The following is an 18,353-nucleotide window of genomic DNA, read 5'->3' as shown; positions in this document are numbered from 1 at the left end:
ATGGCACAGGAGCAACCCGAGGCAGCTATTCATGCGCCCGTCCCTGAGGCCGTCGAGGCTGCCGAGATTGACGAGTCGCTCCAGCCTTTCGAGATCAACCTCTATCTACCCAAGCGTCCCTTGGTCCCTTCCGCTGCCGCTTCTGCCAATGGACTTCCTGAGACTCCTTCGCCCCTCAAGGTTGTCGTGACACCGCAAGAGACCCTCAACGACCTCCGTCTCACCATCACAGACAGCCCAGAAGGCTACTGGCTCGGCGCCTTCTGCTTCCGTAAGCCCGCCGACGCTGCCAACTCGACAGGCAAAGGTGCCAAGGTTCAGCTGGGTGAGCGCGTCCCCGAGTGGACCGAGCTTCGCGAGATCTTCCAGCAAGTTCCCAAGGAGAAGCGCGAGCTCCATGTGACCCACGTCCCCTGGAACGAGGCTGATGCCCGCGCACATGTGCAACGTCTCCGTGATCTGCTTAGCGGTAGTGCCACTGACCCCAGCGCTCTCGGTGTTGATGCTGCCTTCAGTGTTCAGGATGCCGTCAGGAATCCACAGGAATGGCAGCAGGACAGCGTCCGACAGAATGGCAACGGCCGTGCCACCAAAAAGGGCGCCAACGATGCCGTCGAGCAATCGCAAGGATCGCAGCTCCCTCTCTCTGACTGGCAAGGCTGGCCGTCTGTGACAGCTGTTGACCTCATCCCTCAAGTAGCCCGTCGACCTCGCCCGCTGCCCGTCTGCCTGCGTCAGCTCCAGCTCGCAACGTGGAACCCACCTCCTCAGCACTGGAAGCTCAACGGTCATCTCCTCTACCTTCAGGTTGGCACGCTCGAGGGCGAGATCATTTTCATCACTGCTTCCACTCACGGCTTCTACATCAACCGCTCTTCTGGTGCTCGATTTGACCCCTCTCCCCGTGCCGCTGGCCAGGATTTCGCCTCTTGTTCCCTCTTTGACCTCCTCTGCGGCTTCTCTCCCCTCTTCCTGTCTACCTTCTCCAAGCTTTTCAACGACCCTCTTTCGTCGCGCGACTACTTCTCGGCTGTTCCCGTCACCAACTCCCTCCCTGCCTTCCCCTGGCTCGTTCGCAACCACAACCACAATGCAGACCCACTTCGTTCGCAGGCTGCATTCCTCCTCACAGGCGCTACCTCCGCCGACACACTCGAGGGCACCAGGGACTGGAATGACGAGCTCCAGTCGGCTCGCGAGCTGCCCCGCACTACTCTCCCCGAGCGCCTCATGCGAGACCGTGTGCTGAATCGCATCTACTCCGAGTTCACCCAGGCTGCTGCTCGTGCCATTCCTAAGGTTGCTGCTGGTGAAGTGCAGGCCATGAACCCGATGGACAAGCGCGATGCTCAGATGTTCATCGTCAACAACCTCTTCATCTCCAAGGGTGCTGATAGTGTCGATCTCTACCCGCACATGGGTGGTGATGAGGCTGCTCACGTTGCAGTCGGCAAGGACATCCAGGGTGTCAAGACGCTCAACAGCCTCGATGTCAGCGGTCTTTGCCTTCTCGGCACCATTGTCGTTGACTGGAAGGGCGAGCGATGGGTTGCTCAGAGTGTTGTGCCCGGTCTCTTTCGACGACGTGACGACACCGACGAACGGTTCGAGGCTGGCGAGACCAAGGCAGAGGGCGCAAAGGAGGAAGCCGAGGCCAAGACCGCTGCTGAGTCCAAGCAGGCCAAGTCAGACAAGGCTGACCTCAACGATGACACTCAGGTCGTGTACGGTGGTGTAGAGGGCCCAGAGGTCATTCGCGACAATGCTGCTTTCCACAAGCTCTTGAACCAGGTTGCTCAGACGCTCCATCTCAACGAGCACGAGGTCGAGGATGCCAAGGGCAACAAGCACCCTCTCTGGCTCAGTGTCGACTCCAAGGGTCTTCGAGGTGCAGATGGTCGCCGATATGTGCTCGATCTCGCTCGTCTCAACCCGGTCGACATCAATTGGCTCGAGAACGACATCGAGGCTTCGAGCGAAGAGGCTCGCTACCCTCACCGCATGACTTTGCTCCGTCCCGAGCTGCTCGAGATCTACTGGGACAACGAGTTCCGCAAGTGGGCACGCGGCAAGCTTGCCGCTCGTCAGGAGGCCAAGGCTGCCAAGGATGCTGAGCCAAAGACGGATGTTGAGGGCAAGGAAGGTGAGACCAAGGAAGGTGAGACCAAGGAAGGTGAGACCAAGGAAGGTGAGACCAAGGAAGGTGAGACCAAGGAGGGCGAGACCAAGGAAGGCGAGAACAAAGATGGTGAGGCCAAGACTGAGACGGCTGAGGCTGAGGTTGAGGAAGAACCCGAGGGCATCGACTCTTCCGAGTTCAAGCTCACCTTCAATCCAGATGCTTTCGTGGAGTTCAAGGTGGCTGACACCGAGGTCGAGGACGGCTCCAAGGTCATAACACCTATCACGGACGAGTCGAATGCCAGTGTTGCCGCCGTGCGACAGGCTTCAGACTTCCTTCGCAAGACTGCCATCCCTCGCTTTGTGACTGATGTCGCTGCTGGTCTCTTCACCGCCGCTGACGGTGGTGCTTTGAGCCGACAGATGCACGCTCGCGGTATCAACATCCGCTACCTTGGTCAGGTCGCCCGTCTTTGCACTCCCGAGGCCAAGGACGAACTCGACCAGGAGCTCATCAAGAAGGCAGGCCCGGGTCACGAGGGCTTCCTGAACACATTCAGGCTGACAGTGGTGCAGGAGATGGTGCTACGTGCAAGCAAGCGTATCCTTCACAGTCTCATCCGCGACGTCGAGCAGGTCAACGTTGCTCCTTGCGTCTCGCACTTCCTCAACTGCCTTGTTGGTGACAAGGTCAACGCTAAACCTGAGGCTAACCCTGTCTCTTCGCCCTTGTCGGACGACGCTGAAGCAGAGTGGACCAAGCTTACGCCTGCGTCACTCAAGGAGCAGCTTGTTGCTGAGATTCGCAAGCGCTTCCGGTTCGAGTTGCCAGCGTCATTCTTCGATCAGGAGCTGCGCCGTGCTCAATTGTTGCGAGAGGTTGCTCTGCGCACAGGTATCCAGCTCAAACTGCAAGAATACGTTCTTGGGGGCAAGCTTGCTGATGCTGAGGTTACTCTCTCGGAGGACTCGCAGGGTGAGTCGTCGCAGCCTAACGGCCACGTCAAGGAGAACGGAACGGCCGCTGGCAGTGGAAAGAAGAACAAGGGCAAGAAGAAGGGTGGCAAGGAGCAGCAGAACGGTACCAAGAAGTCGGCCGGCCCCGCTGTGGTCGAGAAGAAGGCTACCCAGGCTGCTCGCACTACCAGCTTCGAGCCAGAGGACATTGTCAACTTGGTGCCCATCGTCAAGGACTCAACACCCAAGAGCACGCTGGCTGAAGAGGCCTTCGAGGCTGGCCGAATCTCGATAAGCCGTGGTGACCGTGACATTGGACTGGAGCTGCTGTTGGAAGGTGTCAGCTTCCACGAGCAAGTGTACGGCCTTGTTCACCCCGAGGTTGCTCGATGTTACGCACTGTTGGCCTCGATGGTGCACCACTTGGCCAGCATGGTCGCCATGGAGCGTGCCGAGCTGATGAATCAGGCCAAGGCGGAGAACAAGGAGCTGACTGAAGCCGACTTGCCACCTGTCAACGAGCACTTGAACATGGCCAATGCCGTTCGATACCAACGTCAAGCCGTCACTGTCTCGGAGCGCACACTTGGCCTGGACCACCCCGAGACACTGAACCAGTACATGAACTTGGCTGTGCTCGAGCGATCTGCTGGCAACACTCGCGAGTCGTTGCTCTGCCAGCGCCGAGTGCTCGAGCTTTGGAGCCTGCTGTACGGCAAGGAGCACCCTGACTGCATCAATGCTCTTTCGAACGTTGCATTGACGCTTCAGAATGCCAGGTTATTCGAGGCAAGTCTTGGCGTTTACCGATCTGCCCACGAGTTGGCTCTCACACTGTTCGGTCCGGACAGCATTCACACCGCCAACCTTGCACACGAGTTGAGCCAGGCACTCACGCTCGCAGGAGACCTCAAGACAGCATTGACGGTGGAGAAGGAGGCATGGCGCGTCTTTGAGGCACGATTGGGCAAGGACGATGCTCAGACCAAGGAGAGCGAGCAGTTCTGCATTAGTCTTGCTGCCTCGGCAGTCCGAGTTGCCAAGTTGGAGAAGGAGGCAAGTGCTCGTGTTGGTCTTGCGGGTGCTCGTCGTGTTGGTAACGGCGCTGCTAGGCCATCGAGCGCCATTGCAGGCAGTGCAAATGGTGCGGCCAACACTTGCAACAAGTCGCTGGACGAGATGGTCAAGTTCATTCAGGGTGGTTCGAGCGGTTCGCCTGCCAAGGCAAAGGGAAAGAGCAAGGCTGGTCGCAAGTAAAGCGTAGCAAAGTGGTTGAATTATCACGGAGTCTCATGACCATCATCAAGCAGAGGATAGATGGATGGATGAAGGAAGGAAGGAAGGAAGGAAGAAAAATATCACAAAAAATGCATCATCTGAACACATGAAAAATGTCTTGTACGATTAGTACGCTCTTGGTCCCGCCCACGAAAAAATGAAACGCACCACCTCTTTACAGCTTTTCAACCCCTGGTGTGACCTGGAAGATGGCGCTGAAGCAGAGTGTGACCGGATGTAGTGGCGGTGCTGAGAGAGGATTGCTCTAATATAGAACAGGGTGGATGTCAGTGCTAGTGTTGCGGCCGTATTGTGGGGTGAATGACATTCAAAGTGGCCTGACAAGGTTGAGGATGCGCAATGGACACACCACAAGGGCCGAGTTTGCGGATCGCTTATCGGGCCAAAATGGCAGGCAATCCGGGACATCATCCTGATTGAAAGCCTGACAAACCCGATCTCTGCAGTCTTGTCGGCGATGCAATCGCCGACGCGGACATTGAGGAAAAGCTGACCAAGACCGATAACCGAATCCTCAAGGCAAGAGAGAGAGAGAGAGAGAGAGAGAGAGAGAGAGAGAGAGAGGAATTAGTCAATTTGAGAATGTAGGCGGCTGTGTCCGGCAACAAGAACGAGCAACTGTGCTGTGCTGTGCTAAAGATAACGATCCGGCAGGAAGCTAAAGTGACGAAGGATCGGGCAAAATCGATCTGGAATGCTATCAGGGAAAGCAGATCTGATCATAGATCAGACTGAGCCGATATAGCATGAATTGGGGACAACTGGATCCCGCTTGTTGACACACTTTGACATTAGATGGTATGCTCCCACATGAGTTCATGTATCACTACTGTATATAGACACCTAGTGGAGAGCTCAAGGCTACCGCTATGTTCTTCTTTCACATCAATATAGTATAGTGTTTAGCCCAATAGCTTGAACACTGTGCTTAGATTGACATTGCCCGATCATCGTCAAATCTTTCAACATGCTGTGCTGTGCTGTGAGTTTTTTGGAATGCGCTTCAGTTGAAGATACGACGGAAAATCTCTAAGGTTTTCTAATTGCTGAAGCTCACAATTGCTGGAACTCACAATAACCAAATCTAGTGATTTTCAAGAATAGCAATCGCCGGTAATAGCAATTGCCAGACCATGCTTATTCACGAAATGACTCAGAGACACAAGAAGCATGACATAGTGGAAGAGATAGCTTAGGAGTATTGCAGGAGGAATGGTTTGGAGACTCTACAGGAGAGATGATTGAGGAGCTCTGCAGAACAAGCACTATACTTGTTCAAGGCAACCTGACGTTCTCATGGATGATGTGAAGCTATATATACTTGCATTTGTAGCTCTAGTCCACTTGAATAAGATCAAGCATTTTCAGTTACCATACACCTGTCTGTAGGGAGCTTGATCGTAGCCCCATCGAAGTGGTGTCGACACTTTAATTGCTTCTTGTCAATTGGATGGAAAGTGGCCGCACTTCTTGCCCCTCCTGTAGACACGCAGCATAAACTGGCCACGTGATGCAAACGATACGCGCTCCCTTGAAACAGAAGACGAAAAATCGAAAATCGAAATGATTTCATTGTCCTTGAATTGATTGATTGAAGCGATTTGTCTGTGCGTGTCGGCCGTAATTGAGATTGCACACTGCGGCCACTGAAGCCTCTCTTCTTGCTCTTTTGCAAATTCAAGTTTCTTCTCAAAATTCTTGGTTTTGCCCCCCCTTTGTTAAGTTAAGCAATTCCAATTACCAGCTGCCGCTCGACGATCTCTCTCCTTGTCCTTCTGGGTCACTGGCTCTCTCTCTCTCTCTCTGTGCCTGTTCAGTTTTATGAATTTCTGGCTGTCACACACGCCCACGTCCTTTGTGCCCCTGCTTCTACTGCTGTTACTGCCTTGGCCTTCTTCGCCGCGATTCTCCTCTGCCAAATCTCGCGCTTTGTCATTGGTGGCACACACTCTACCGACATAGTCCAACACGCAAGTATCACTCTCCTCCTCGCCTCCCTCGCCTCTTTCTCTGCCTTGACATCACCAGTCCCTCAACAGGAGAGCATAGTCGTCCCTTCTAACATTCTTGCTGATCGTTGAAGGATCGTTGACTCCCACCACAACCGCCCTGGACTTGCATCGCTCCCGTTCTTACCGTCAGCGAACGGCTATTTCGACACCGCTCTAATCACTTCAAGCTCATTCCAAAAGGGCCGGCTCAACCCCGTCCATCTTTCCCTTATCAAACCGCATTCGCTTGCTGGTTACTTTGCCTTCTATCAAGCCTTCTCAACTTGGCTTGTAGCTACGTGCGATTCGGACGCCATTGGTTGCATCTGCACTCGCTACTCTCTTTTCTCGACCCGACACCTTCCCCGATATCTCTATTGGAATCGCAGATCAGGACTCAACCGACCTGCTAATCTCGGAACCTTTGGCGCTCATTACGACCTTGCACATCTTGTAGATCTCTTTACCTCGACATTGACATTGACATCGTCTACGCTCTAAACGAAGCAGCGTCACACAGCAACTTGTCTTTATCGTCCCTCTTCTCTGGCTAGCAAGTTGCCCAATCTTGCCTCGATCTGATCACTCACCACCATGTCGACCGCATCTGCATCGTCATACAGCAGTGCCACCTCATCCATCGGCATCTCCGCCCAGCCGTTGTCGCTTCCCAAGGTCATGCTTAGACGGTTAGCGAGAGCCGCTTCCCAAAACCCGATCGAGGTCATCGTTACAATCTTTATCATTGTCACCCTCGCCTACTTCCAGCTCTTGCATGCCGTCAGCCACTCCAACTTCTTCGAGCCTATCTCGATCGAGGCAACCAGCCTGGCTTCCACCACCTCCTCATCCGGCCTCTTCAAGTGGGCCGGCGCCGGCAAGAAGGATGCCGCAGCAGCACCAAAGGACACAGTCTCTTCTATTCTCAGCCCAGCTCAGAGCGATGCCGACACTGTCTACGTTCGCAAGGGTGGTGGTGCCAACGTCTGGCAACCACTCAGTCAGGTCCTTGCAGGCCCTGACGATGCTGCCTCCCTCTTTGACCCTTCTGCCCAGACTTTCTTCGTCGAGCCTGTCCTCTTGACCAGCGCAAGAGAGTCTTACATGGCTTCCCAGATCCAAGAGGCCCTTCTCCCATCGCTTTCGGACAACCTTGCAAAAAGCCTTGTTGGCTCGCAATACACCGCCACTTTCGTCAAGGACCAGAATTCGCAACACTCGGCCTACGTCTTTGGCAAGACTTTTGCCGACTCTTCTGCTAGCAACAACGCAGCTGCTGACCTGGCTGTCCTCCGTCACGAGTTTCTCGGCAATGTTGTTGACCCATCGCTTCTCTCCGTCTCGCTCGAAAAGGCGACTCGCTCTGCTGCCCGACCTGCTAGTGCTGTTGCTCAAGCATCCGTTGCCGAGGTCGACCAGCTCTACGACGGTCTCCGAGTCGTCCCTCTTGTGCCAGACGGCGAGTTCAATCCTTTCGCTCCGAACAACCTCAAGGGCAAACGTACCGGTCTGGGCCACAACGAGGAGATCCAGCGCATCCGTTGGATGGCTTACGCTGTCAAGGCACTCGTCGTCCGATTCTGGGCTCTCCTCAAGAAGGCTGACTCTGCTGACATCTTTGTCATGCTCTCCGCCTACATCTTGATGCACGGCACTTTTGTCAACCTCTTCCTCTCCATGCGCAAGTTTGGCAGCAACTTCTGGCTCGGCGCTTCCGTCCTCATGTCGTCCATCTTTGCCTTCCTCCTGGCCATCACTTTCGCCTCGCTTCTTGGCGTTACCGTCGACCCTATCTGCCTTTCCGAGGCGTTGCCCTTCTTGGTCATCCTTGTCGGTTTCGAAAAGCCCTACCTCTTGACACGCGCCATCTTCACGCATCCCGAGATCACTCCTTCCGCCAACGTGTTCAGCTCCAAGCAACGATCCGAGCTCATTCTGAGCGAGCTCGACCAGGCTGCGATGCCCGAGATCGGTACCCTTGGTAAGACACCTACTGGTGCCACCAACGGCGGTGCTGCCATATCGCGTGAAGAGTCTTTCGTCCGTGCCTTGACCGAGCGTCTTAAAAACGAGGACAGCCTTCGATGGGCTGAGCCCACTCCCATGCCTGCTCACGAGATCGTCGTTTCCGCTGTCAACCGCGTCGGTGTTCCCATCATCCGTGACTACCTTATCGAGATTGCCGTAATGGCCGTCGGTGCCACTAGCGGTGTAAGCGGCCTTCGCGAGTTCTGTCAGCTTGCTGCTCTCATCTTGCTATTCGACTGCATCTTCCTCTTCGCTTTCTACGTCTCGATCCTTACTATCATGGTCGAAGTCCACCGCATCAAGGTCAAGCGTGGCCTCAAGAAGCCCAAGCTCAGCGCTGAACTTAGTCTCGACTCTGACTCCCCACCTACCAGCCCTGCCTCTGACAGCTCAGCATCTCGCGAACCCAGTCCGACGCCTTCTAGTCGATCCCTCTGGAAGAAGGTCTTCCACTCCGTCTTTGGCAATTCACGTAACGACAGAGGCCGCAAGTCCGAGAACCCACTTAGTCGCCTCAAGCTGCTTCTCGTCGCCTCCTTCTTGATCCTACACTCGTTCAACTTGATCTCGACTTTGACGAGGCAGTCAGCTATCACTCGCCACCACGCCACCTATGAGCCATCTCCTTACCAGGTTGTTGCGGAGCAGTCTCCCATCTTTGGTTCCGCTGCCACTTCCACTATCGCACCACTGCTTGCCCAGCTTTCTCAATCTCAACCTGCTGACGTCGACCTTATCGCCCGCGTTTGCGAGCCTACCATCCTTGTCTTGCTCGAGGCCAACGATTCCATCTCTGCTTCTCGCAGCGCTCTTGCCAGTGCCGCTCTCAACGCTTCCAGTGTTTACGCCCAGATCACGTCGTCTGGTGTTCGCCCCGTCCCCGTCGGCCGCGCCAGCTCTTCTCTTGCTGTTCTTGACAGCTTGATGAGCGGATGGACTGTTATCGTTGGTGACCCTGTTATCAGCAAGTGGATGTCTCTCGCTCTCGGAATCAGCATCTTCCTCAACGCTTATTTGCTCAAGGGTATTGCTACTGGCAATGCCGTTTTGTCGGAGGGCAACGCTGCTGGTGCAGCTGCGTACGCCGCCGCTCGCTTCATTGGCGCCCATTTGGACAGCGAGGCCAGAGCTATCGACGAACACAGCGAACGTCGTCGACGATGGAGCTCTCGTGGCGAGCAGCCCGCAGCTACACGCGGCAAGAGCACCGACAGTCTCAACGAGTACCACAACAAGCTTGCTCAGATGTCTGCCGCTCACGCTTCTTCGCCGCTCTCCAAGCTGGCTCACGAGAACGACAAGCTCGCCTCCAAGAAGGCTTCCGATACCGGCGCTGGTGTCAACGTCGTCCCTGCCAAAGCTGTCAAGCCTGATGCCATGGAGGCTGTCAAGAAGTCGGATGTCCAGCCCAGTTCCGAGGGTAACGGTGCGGTTGCTACTCCCGGCCAGCGTGGTCAGCAGATTCGTCTCCAGGATGCTACTTACGTTGGACCCGATGGTGAGGCTGTTGTTCGACCTCTCGAGGAGCTTATTGAAATCTACGCTGGTGGTGCAGGTATCTTCTTCCTTACTGACGAGGAGATCATCACCCTCAGTCAGCACGGAAAGATTGCCGCTTACGCTTTGGAGAAGGTTCTGCAGGATCACGAGCGTGCTGTTCGCGTTCGACGCGCCCTCGTCTCGCGTGCTTCGCACACCAAGACGCTCGAGAGCTCGCTCTTGCCCCACCGCGACTATGACTACGGCAAGGTCATGGGTGCCTGCTGTGAGAACGTTGTTGGTTACATGCCCATCCCTGTTGGTATTGCTGGTCCGCTCAACATTGATGATCAGGTGATGCCCATCCCCATGGCCACTACCGAAGGTACTTTGGTCGCGTCCACTTCGCGAGGTTGCAAGGCTCTCAACGCTGGTGGAGGTGTTACAACTGTTTTGACTCAGGATGCTATGACCCGTGGCCCCGCCCTCGAGTTCCCCTCTGTTGTCCAGGCAGCCAAGGCGAAGCGCTGGATCGACTCTCAAGAGGGTGCTTCAATCATCAAGGCTGCTTTCGACTCGACTTCGCGCTTCGCTCGTCTCTCGTCGCTGCGTTGCGTTCTTGCTGGTCGAACACTCTACGTCCGATTCGCTACTTCCACTGGTGACGCTATGGGTATGAACATGATTTCGAAGGGCGTGGAGAAGGCTCTTGGTATGATGACTGAAGAGTACTTCCCCGAAATGAGGGTACTATCTCTCTCTGGTAACTACTGCACGGATAAGAAGCCTGCTGCTATCAACTGGATCGAAGGTCGAGGCAAGAGTGTCGTCGCTGAAGCCATTGTGCCTGGTAACGTCGTCAAGACGGTTCTCAAGTGCAACGTCCGCGACCTAGTCAACCTTAACACGAAGAAGAACCTCATTGGTTCCGCCATGGCTGGTTCGGTCGGCGGCTTCAACGCACACGCAGCCAACATCTTGACTGCGATCTACCTCGCTACTGGACAAGACCCTGCACAGAACGTTGAGTCTTCGAACTGCATCACCCTCATGGAAGCCATCAACGACGACCAGGATCTGTTGATCACTGTTTCGATGCCCAGCATCGAAGTAGGTACGGTTGGAGGCGGAACTGTTCTGCCACCACAGCGATCCATGTTGGAGATGATGGGCATCGCTGGTGCTCACGCCTCAACTCCAGGCGCTAATGCACAGAGACTGGCGCGTATCATCGCTGCTTCAGTCATGGCGGGTGAACTTTCGCTCATGGGTGCTTTGTGTGCTGGACATCTGATCCAGGCTCACATGAAGCACAACCGTTCCGTACCATCTACACCAGGCACCATGACTCCTCTGCCACGACCGGAAACACCTAAGCACTTTGCCGCTTCCATGACCCCACTCGTTGCTCCGCCAGTCGGACAGTCAAATCAAGGCTCACCGACAGGAACAAGAACAATGTCGTTGATGGCCAACTTGTCCATCCCAGCATCAGATAGCACTGGTCGAATCGCGCAATAAGCGTGCACACAAATTCATGTAAATATCTTATCACAACACACATATATGTACACAAGCTTCATCTGTATACTTGCAAGAAGAACTATTCATTCATCACCTTCTCCCTTCGTGTGTTTCATCGTGAGCGGGTGGAGACTAGTGTCCGAAACCATGCGCAGACTTGAGAGGATCAGCGCCGACTTTGCTGTGATCTTTGACCTGTGGTGCGCTTTCATATACGATATTCTGCGGTGCTGCTCTTGTGATTGCGGAACTCTTACCCTTGAAGCCTAGGAATTGGATACCTGATTGGTCTCCGCCCAAACTAGACTCTACAAAGAGGGTGATGCTATCCGTATTTGCCCATTTGACCGGTTGCAGAGGGAAACTTATGACCTCTGTTGTATCTGACACTGTTGGAATGCTGTCCAATTTAGTTGTGGCTTTCGAGTCTGCTAAGCAGGAGATGTCGTCAAAGTTGATCGAGGAATCGGGCAAATTTTTGTGGAGCTTGATCGTGGTTGGTGTAAAATCGGTGTTTGAAGATGGACGAAGCAGAAGTGTGGAAAGTTTTACGGAGGAAGTGAAGGGAATGTGAATAATGAGTTGATCGTCAGCGTCCGAGATACATTCTGGTTCAGGATTGAGTCGTTGATCCCAAGGTTTGATGATGGCTGCGCCTGAACCGAGGATAGATTCGTTGAGGGTGATGATGTGATCTCGATCGATGGAGGAGTAAAGAAGGTCTTGATCTCCCACATCGGGTTTTACGTGCGAGTCATCGTCGTGCTTATGATCGTGTCCGCATGGACCTGAGTGCGAGTGATGGTGCGACATTGTGATGAGCGGTTGGAAGGGGGGGGCGAAGAAGATGGGGTGAAAGTGGTGTTGGCGAGTGAAAGTGTTGGTCTCTGCGCTGCTCAGCACAAAGTGTGGAGGAAGACGTTCGGAAGTCGGAAATGGTGTAAGAGCAAGCAATCTAAGCGCTTCATGACATCACTTCTTCTTTGGCTTGGCATTAGACTCGTTGCAACGCTGCGACAATTCGGCCATCGCTGAGATCCTTTTAGGAGTGAGTATGTCAAGAGTGTGGGGGAGAAGAAAGAATGGCGGAGTCCTTCGAACAGGAACGGGGGAGTAAGCACTCGGATAACTTATACGCAAAGGCGACTTTGTTCCACGAACCGGATCAACTTTCAGTTTAGGGTCCAAGGCGGAGTCACTTGATGGCTTGCAGCAAGAATGACGCCGTGGATAAGCAAGCTTCTTGGCACAATCATAGATTCTTGGAAAGACGTTGCTCTTCGGAAGGCTGATCCGGATCGGCGCTAGAACGGCAACAAGTGGGCGTTTTGGCCTTGGCGAATGTCACCATGACTGTGACACTAAAAAGGCTACGACGGAATGTGTTACTCCTCTAGTGGATGGCTGGGTTGACTCCAAAGTGTTGGACTGGAGCAGAAGCTACTGAGCGTCCAGTCTTCTTCTCCATCACCATACCACCTGAGCTTTTACCCACCACCGCCATCCCACTTCAGCACGAGCATCCATGCGAAGAAGCAGACAATCACCCTTTGGTAGCACATGAAGCTGCTTTGATCACAACAAGCAGCCACGATGCCCGACATTCCAGACGGCATTCAACACAGGCATCGTGATTACTATTCGGAAAACTCTCCAGTCCCTTCCATACAACGATTCTTCCAGAAAGGAATCTCTGAAGTTATCGCCAAACGCAATTCGCCCGATTCCGATTCGGACTCTGATGGTGAAGCCGATCCTGCTTTAGCAGACGGTGTCGGCGGTGCTTCGTCGCAGTTTGTAGACCCGTCAACCACTCAGGACCATGCAGTAGCGCCGGACGAAGATGTTGCTCTGGAACGGCATAAGCGACAATCAAGTCTACTCTCAAGCTTCAGAGGCTCGCACGACAGCGATAAGGACAGTGACCAAGTGCGAAAGTCGGACTCGACCGAGACGCCTTACGATGCAGACACCGGAAAGGAAGCACACCAAAGCCCTGACCAAGCTGACAGGGCTTATAAGCGAAGCCGAAAGCCACGCAAGGTCAGAGATCCCGTCACAAGTCGCGACACTTGGATTCATGATGTAGGCAAGCGAGAGTATCGCAGTACATTGGCTCGAGCAGATGCAGGCGACAAGCTTGGAAAAGAGGAGGTTCTTCGCTCCAACTTGGAAGGCAATCTCACATCGAGATCCTTCCCGCCCTCAGATCCTTTGCCTTCCAACATTGCCAGCATTGATTCTCGTTTGGTTCCTTTGTTCGGGACCTGGGCTCTCATCACAGCCTTCCGACTGATACCGCCCCTGGTCAGTGTTACGCTCAATGCCTGGCTGCTTTGGTGGGGCTGGCGATGCTTCCTTTCAGGTGCAGAGGATCATCGATGGCATCGAGAACGTCGTCGAGGTGAACAGGCGAGGTCGCTTGAAGAGCTCGAAGAAGATGAAAGGCAGAATGGACATGGACAAGGCATTGCAGAAGGTGCCGAGTGGCTCAATGGGATTTTGGAGTCACTCTGGTCTGTCATGAACCCTGAGCTGTTCTCTTCGTTTGGAGGGACGTTGGAAGATGTCATGCAGGCTTCGATTCCTGGTTTCATTCACTCTGTCAAGGTGGAGGATCTTGCTCAGGGCTCTACGCCGATTCGTATTACTGGAATTCGGATCCTTCCTGATGATCGCGTTGACAGTCTCAGGAAGGACATGCGTAGAGAGCGTATGGAGCGAAGACAGCAAGAGAAGAAGGTCAACTTGTCAGTTCACGACAAAGAACCTCAGAAGAGGGCCAACGGCGAGTCAGGTGAAGCTGTCGAGCACCAACAAGAGATGGACGAGGATCAAGAAAAGAGCGAACACTATGTCAATCTTGAGCTTGGTTTCGTCTACCGAGCGAGACCTACTTCGAACAGCGTCGGTGGAAAGAGCCGCAACGCGCATCTTCTGATCAAGTTCTGGATTGGTGCGAGGAAGCTACTCATGCTACCTTTGCCTGTTTGGGTCGAGATCAAGGGTTTTGTTGGTAGGATCCGGCTGCGGGCTCAATTGACGCCCGATCCACCATTCATCAAGAACGTCACTTTCACCTTTTGCGGCTTGCCACGTGTTGGAATCGAAGTCGTTCCACTGCACATCAACACTTCGCACATCCCATTCATCTCGAGCTTTATCGAAAGTTCGATCGATGCAGCAGTCGGAGAGTTTATCATGCCATCTTCGCTCACCATGGACGTGGGTGAGATTCTGATGGGAGACAATATCAAGCGCGAAGTCACCGCGCTGGGTGTCATAGTCGTCTACATCCATTCGGCGACTGATCTGGAGAAGCAAGATGTTCGCGGGTCATCCGATCCTTACTGCACGCTGAGCCTGGCAAAGGTTGGTAAGATCTTGTACAGCACTCGCGTGGTGCTGAATGAGTTGTCGCCGCGATGGGAGGAGAGACATGTGATTTTGGTCTCGAGGGAGAATCTCGACTCGGATGACAAAGTGTCCATTGCACTGTGGGATTCAGATCGGTTCTCGCAGGATGATATGCTGGGTAGGACAAATGTCAATTTGAGGGATCTGGTCAAGCATTCAAATAGGCTATTCAAGCGTGCGGATACGTTGAGGGGGCTGGACAGGGAGAAGACGAAGCAAGGGGTCATACATTGGAGTTTGGGATTCTTTGGTAAGGCGCCGTCTATGCGGAAGGAGGTTGAGGGTCGAAAGCAAAAGACCGACACCGCGAAGAGCAAGCAAACTGACGAGAAAGCAAGAGCTCACGATGGCGCGACACATGACGACGAATCTGAGCATGACGGGCACGAGCTGGAAAGAGACTCGATCGAATCTGGAAGTCCGCTCTCGGAAGAAGCTATCAACAAAGAGAATCTCACTCAAACGCGAAACCAACCTACGGACGTTGACTTTCAACCACCTGACCCGAGCTTACCATCCGGCATCTTATCGATGCAGATCCATCAGATCGCCAACTTAGAAGTCGCTGATGGGCACAAGTCGATGCGGCCACGCAAGAAGGACGAGCCTGGCCAAGATGTCGACAACGTTGAGACCGAGGATGATCCCGAGCGTGCACCTTCTGCGTACTGTCGCATCATTCTCAACGACGAGATTGTCTTCCAGACCCGCACTAAAGCACTCAACTCGAATCCGTTCTACAACGCTGGTACGGAGCGATTAATCCGGGATTGGAGAAGGACGCTCATCATGGTCGTGGTATACGACTATAGGGTGCGGGAGGCGGATGCAATTCTGGGTGTGGTTCCGATCAAGTTATCCGATCTGTTTAAAGAAAGTTCTCAGGTGACGCAATTTTTCCCGTTGGCCGGTGGTGTTGGCCATGGCAGGATTCGACTGTCTTTGTTGTTCCGTCCCATCGAGCGGACAAGTCGAGAAAAGACGAGATTAGGATGGAACATTGGCACTGTCAGGCTTTTGTCGTCACCTGTGGCCACCGACTTTGAGGAGAGCAAGGGCGCAAGTGCTCACGATGTGCATCACGTTAGCTTGCGAGCTTCGTCACTGGCCGGCAGTGCAAAGATCTCAGCCAACCGAGCCCGTTACGGGGACCGAAACTCTAAGTCTGCAGTGGAATGGAAGCTCTACGACCAGGAGCTCCCGTTCAAAGTCCCTGCTCGTCGTCGTTACGCATCACCCTACGTTATCGAGTTCCGCTCGTTAACTCCACTGGGCAGACGCAAAACAGCCCACATGTCCATTGTATGGCTACAAGATCTTCCCGATGACGACGTCTTCGATATCCGTCTTCCCATCTACCGTCCCAAAGCTGGATCTGACTTCCATCGTCTACGACAAAACTATCACTTCTACCAAAACGAAGGGGAAGCAGAAAAGCTAGGCGTGGAAAGAATCGGGTATTTGGAAGTGAAAATGCAGTTCAAGTCTGGGTTGGACAAAATGCATACAAAGTTCGATAGCAATCCGGGAGCAAAGGCGGTGATGGACGCTTGGAGGTGCTGTGTCAGTTTGGGGTTGAGGAGTGTGAGTGGTGATTTTGCTAATGCTAGGATTAATACTAGCGGGTATTTGGAGGATGCTGATAGCAAAGATGAGGTGCCGGGCGAGGTATACAATTCAGATAGCGAGGATGAAGAGCAGTCTCAGCCTCAAGCTGATAGAGATGGATCTTCTTCTGATTCAGGTGAGGATGAAGAAATGGAGCAAGGCGGGGTGAAACGGTCTCGCTCACTCAAAGAGAAGTTTACAGATTGGAAGGCGGACAAGGACGAGTTGCACAGACAGCATAAGGGGATCAAACAGTTTAAACCTGTACGTACGATGAGTTGGTTAGGACAGACGGCTAGGAGTGCTGGTGCGGATGTAAAAGGGAAGTTCGATTTGACGGATAGGCGGGTGCAGGGGGTTGAGACTGAGTTGTAAACGCAAAGCCGGGAGCATGAAACATGATCAAATTGGCCATTCCACACAAGAAACTGGACTGTGTGCGTGTGAAGGCAAACGATGGGGTTTGTGTGATGAGATTGCGAGAGAGCGTGTGGTTCAGAGCGTCCTCGAGCCAAGTCTTGCTCTAAAGCATGCGGGTCGGTCCAAAAGCTTTCGAAACAATGAGATCAAGGGTTCCGCGGGGGCCGGTTTCACAAGCTCGGGCCTGCACCATCTTGCTCATCCCTACTCAAATCCACTCATGCTATTGATTCCATGGCAGTCACACCATAGCTGCGGCGTTAGTTTGCCTGTTGGTCAACGAACAACGAAGGGACGGCGACTCGACCAAGAAAAAAATGACACCTCTTTCTCGAGTGCAAGAACAGAAGCGGCGAATTAAAGCTAGCCGAGTGTCGATCATCCCCTTTGGCAAATTCCGCCGGCAGGTGTGTGTGTGTGTAGATCAACACTTGTGTTACGCTCTTCTCTTCTGATGCAAAGTAGCGGGGTTCGGTTGTGGTGTGCAGAACGACCTTCCTCTCCCTCACTGTAATTTGAGAGCTTGGAACAAGAGCGCAGTGTCAAGACGAGACTGAATGAGTGTGATAGGATGTGGTAGAGATCAATGAGAGGAGAGTGTGTTGGCATCGACAGCGGTGTTCCGAAGGGACAATACGATTCCCCTTTCCGCCTTGCATTCGGTTGCATGAAGCATTGTTTCAGTTTTGCTTTGTGACGAGGTTCTGCCGAAGCATGGGAGTGTGGGTTGTAAGCGATCAGTGCTGTGGTGAAGTCCTGACCCACTAATGACCCTTCTTCGAGGTCGGTTTCCTTTTGAGCACCGTTTAGACTTCTTCACCTTCCCTTACTGTACTTCTGACCTTTCTTGTACACCTCCAGCAGACCTCTCACTCTTTCCGCCTTGCCTATATCTCTTCAGATCCATCAGGTCTTTCTCCGCTTCTCACATTTTCTTAACACCCACAGCACACAGCGTAATCTTTCTTACCACCTCCTTTCCCCTTTCCCGCCAATCCAACACAATGGTCCGTCTCACGTACCTCACATCCCTTCTCTCCCTCGTCGCCCTCTCCTGGGCTCAAGCATCGAACGACGACCCCCGAGGAAAGCTCCTTTATGTCAACTACCCGTCTTGCGATCACTACAAATGTCAAGTAATCTGGCGACCCAACCAATCAGTCTACGTCAACTGGCTTAACGCTCCCGCTGGAGGTCTCAAAATTCAGCTTGTCCCCCAAGAAGGCACAACAGGTCTCAAAACCTACACGATCACAAACAAAGTTGGAAGCATTCATGGGTTCAAGGATAAAAGGTGTGAGGATATGGGAACTGGGGAGAAGTGCGGCAGATTCGATTGGACTGTGCCCAAGGGAGTGAAAGAGGGCAAGTATGAAGTGGTGGTGACGAGTTTGAGTAGGCCTGAGGTGGTGGGTTATACGGATACTGTGGTTATTAAGATGAGTAAGAAGGGGAAGAGACATGAGGTTAATAGGATGGAGTGAGCTATGCTGCAACATCTCATGCTAC

General features: G+C 53.5%; 5 protein-coding genes across 5 annotated transcripts; 4 read left to right on the top strand and 1 right to left on the bottom strand.

Annotated features, from left to right (window-relative positions):
* Window positions 1-4,335, top strand: UHO2_03595 (uncharacterized protein; the record flags this gene model as incomplete). The annotated part of the gene is made up of 1 exon (XM_041554201.1): window positions 1-4,335. One exon carries the CDS (start codon window positions 1-3, stop codon window positions 4,333-4,335), a length of 4,335 nt encoding a protein of 1,444 aa, XP_041410135.1.
* A 2,627-nt stretch (window positions 4,336-6,962) lies between these two features.
* On the top strand, window positions 6,963-11,396 carry UHO2_03594 (putative 3-hydroxy-3-methylglutaryl-coenzyme A reductase; the record flags this gene model as incomplete). The annotated part of the gene is made up of 1 exon (XM_041554200.1): window positions 6,963-11,396. One exon carries the CDS (start codon window positions 6,963-6,965, stop codon window positions 11,394-11,396), a length of 4,434 nt encoding a protein of 1,477 aa, XP_041410134.1.
* A 135-nt stretch (window positions 11,397-11,531) lies between these two features.
* Window positions 11,532-12,212, bottom strand: UHO2_03593 (uncharacterized protein; the record flags this gene model as incomplete). Its single annotated transcript, XM_041554199.1, has 1 exon — window positions 11,532-12,212. The coding sequence occupies one exon, from the start codon at window positions 12,210-12,212 to the stop codon at window positions 11,532-11,534; it is 681 nt and encodes a 226-aa protein (XP_041410133.1).
* Window positions 12,213-12,992: 780 nt separating this feature from the next.
* UHO2_03592 (uncharacterized protein) lies at window positions 12,993-16,799 on the top strand (the record flags this gene model as incomplete). The annotated part of the gene is made up of 1 exon (XM_041554198.1): window positions 12,993-16,799. One exon carries the CDS (start codon window positions 12,993-12,995, stop codon window positions 16,797-16,799), a length of 3,807 nt encoding a protein of 1,268 aa, XP_041410132.1.
* Window positions 16,800-17,848: 1,049 nt separating this feature from the next.
* On the top strand, window positions 17,849-18,328 carry UHO2_03591 (putative conserved hypothetical Ustilaginaceae-specific protein; the record flags this gene model as incomplete). Its single annotated transcript, XM_041554197.1, has 1 exon — window positions 17,849-18,328. One exon carries the CDS (start codon window positions 17,849-17,851, stop codon window positions 18,326-18,328), a length of 480 nt encoding a protein of 159 aa, XP_041410131.1.
* Between the last annotated feature and the right edge of the window lie 25 nt (window positions 18,329-18,353).

The sequence above is a fragment of the Ustilago hordei genome (assembly GCF_900519145.1).
Source record: "Ustilago hordei strain Uho2 genome assembly, contig: UHO2_contig_06, whole genome shotgun sequence".
In the NCBI taxonomy this organism is placed as follows: domain Eukaryota; kingdom Fungi; phylum Basidiomycota; class Ustilaginomycetes; order Ustilaginales; family Ustilaginaceae; genus Ustilago; species Ustilago hordei.
Note: the sequence above shows the minus strand (reverse complement) of the source record. Positions and strands in the feature narration are given on the sequence as shown.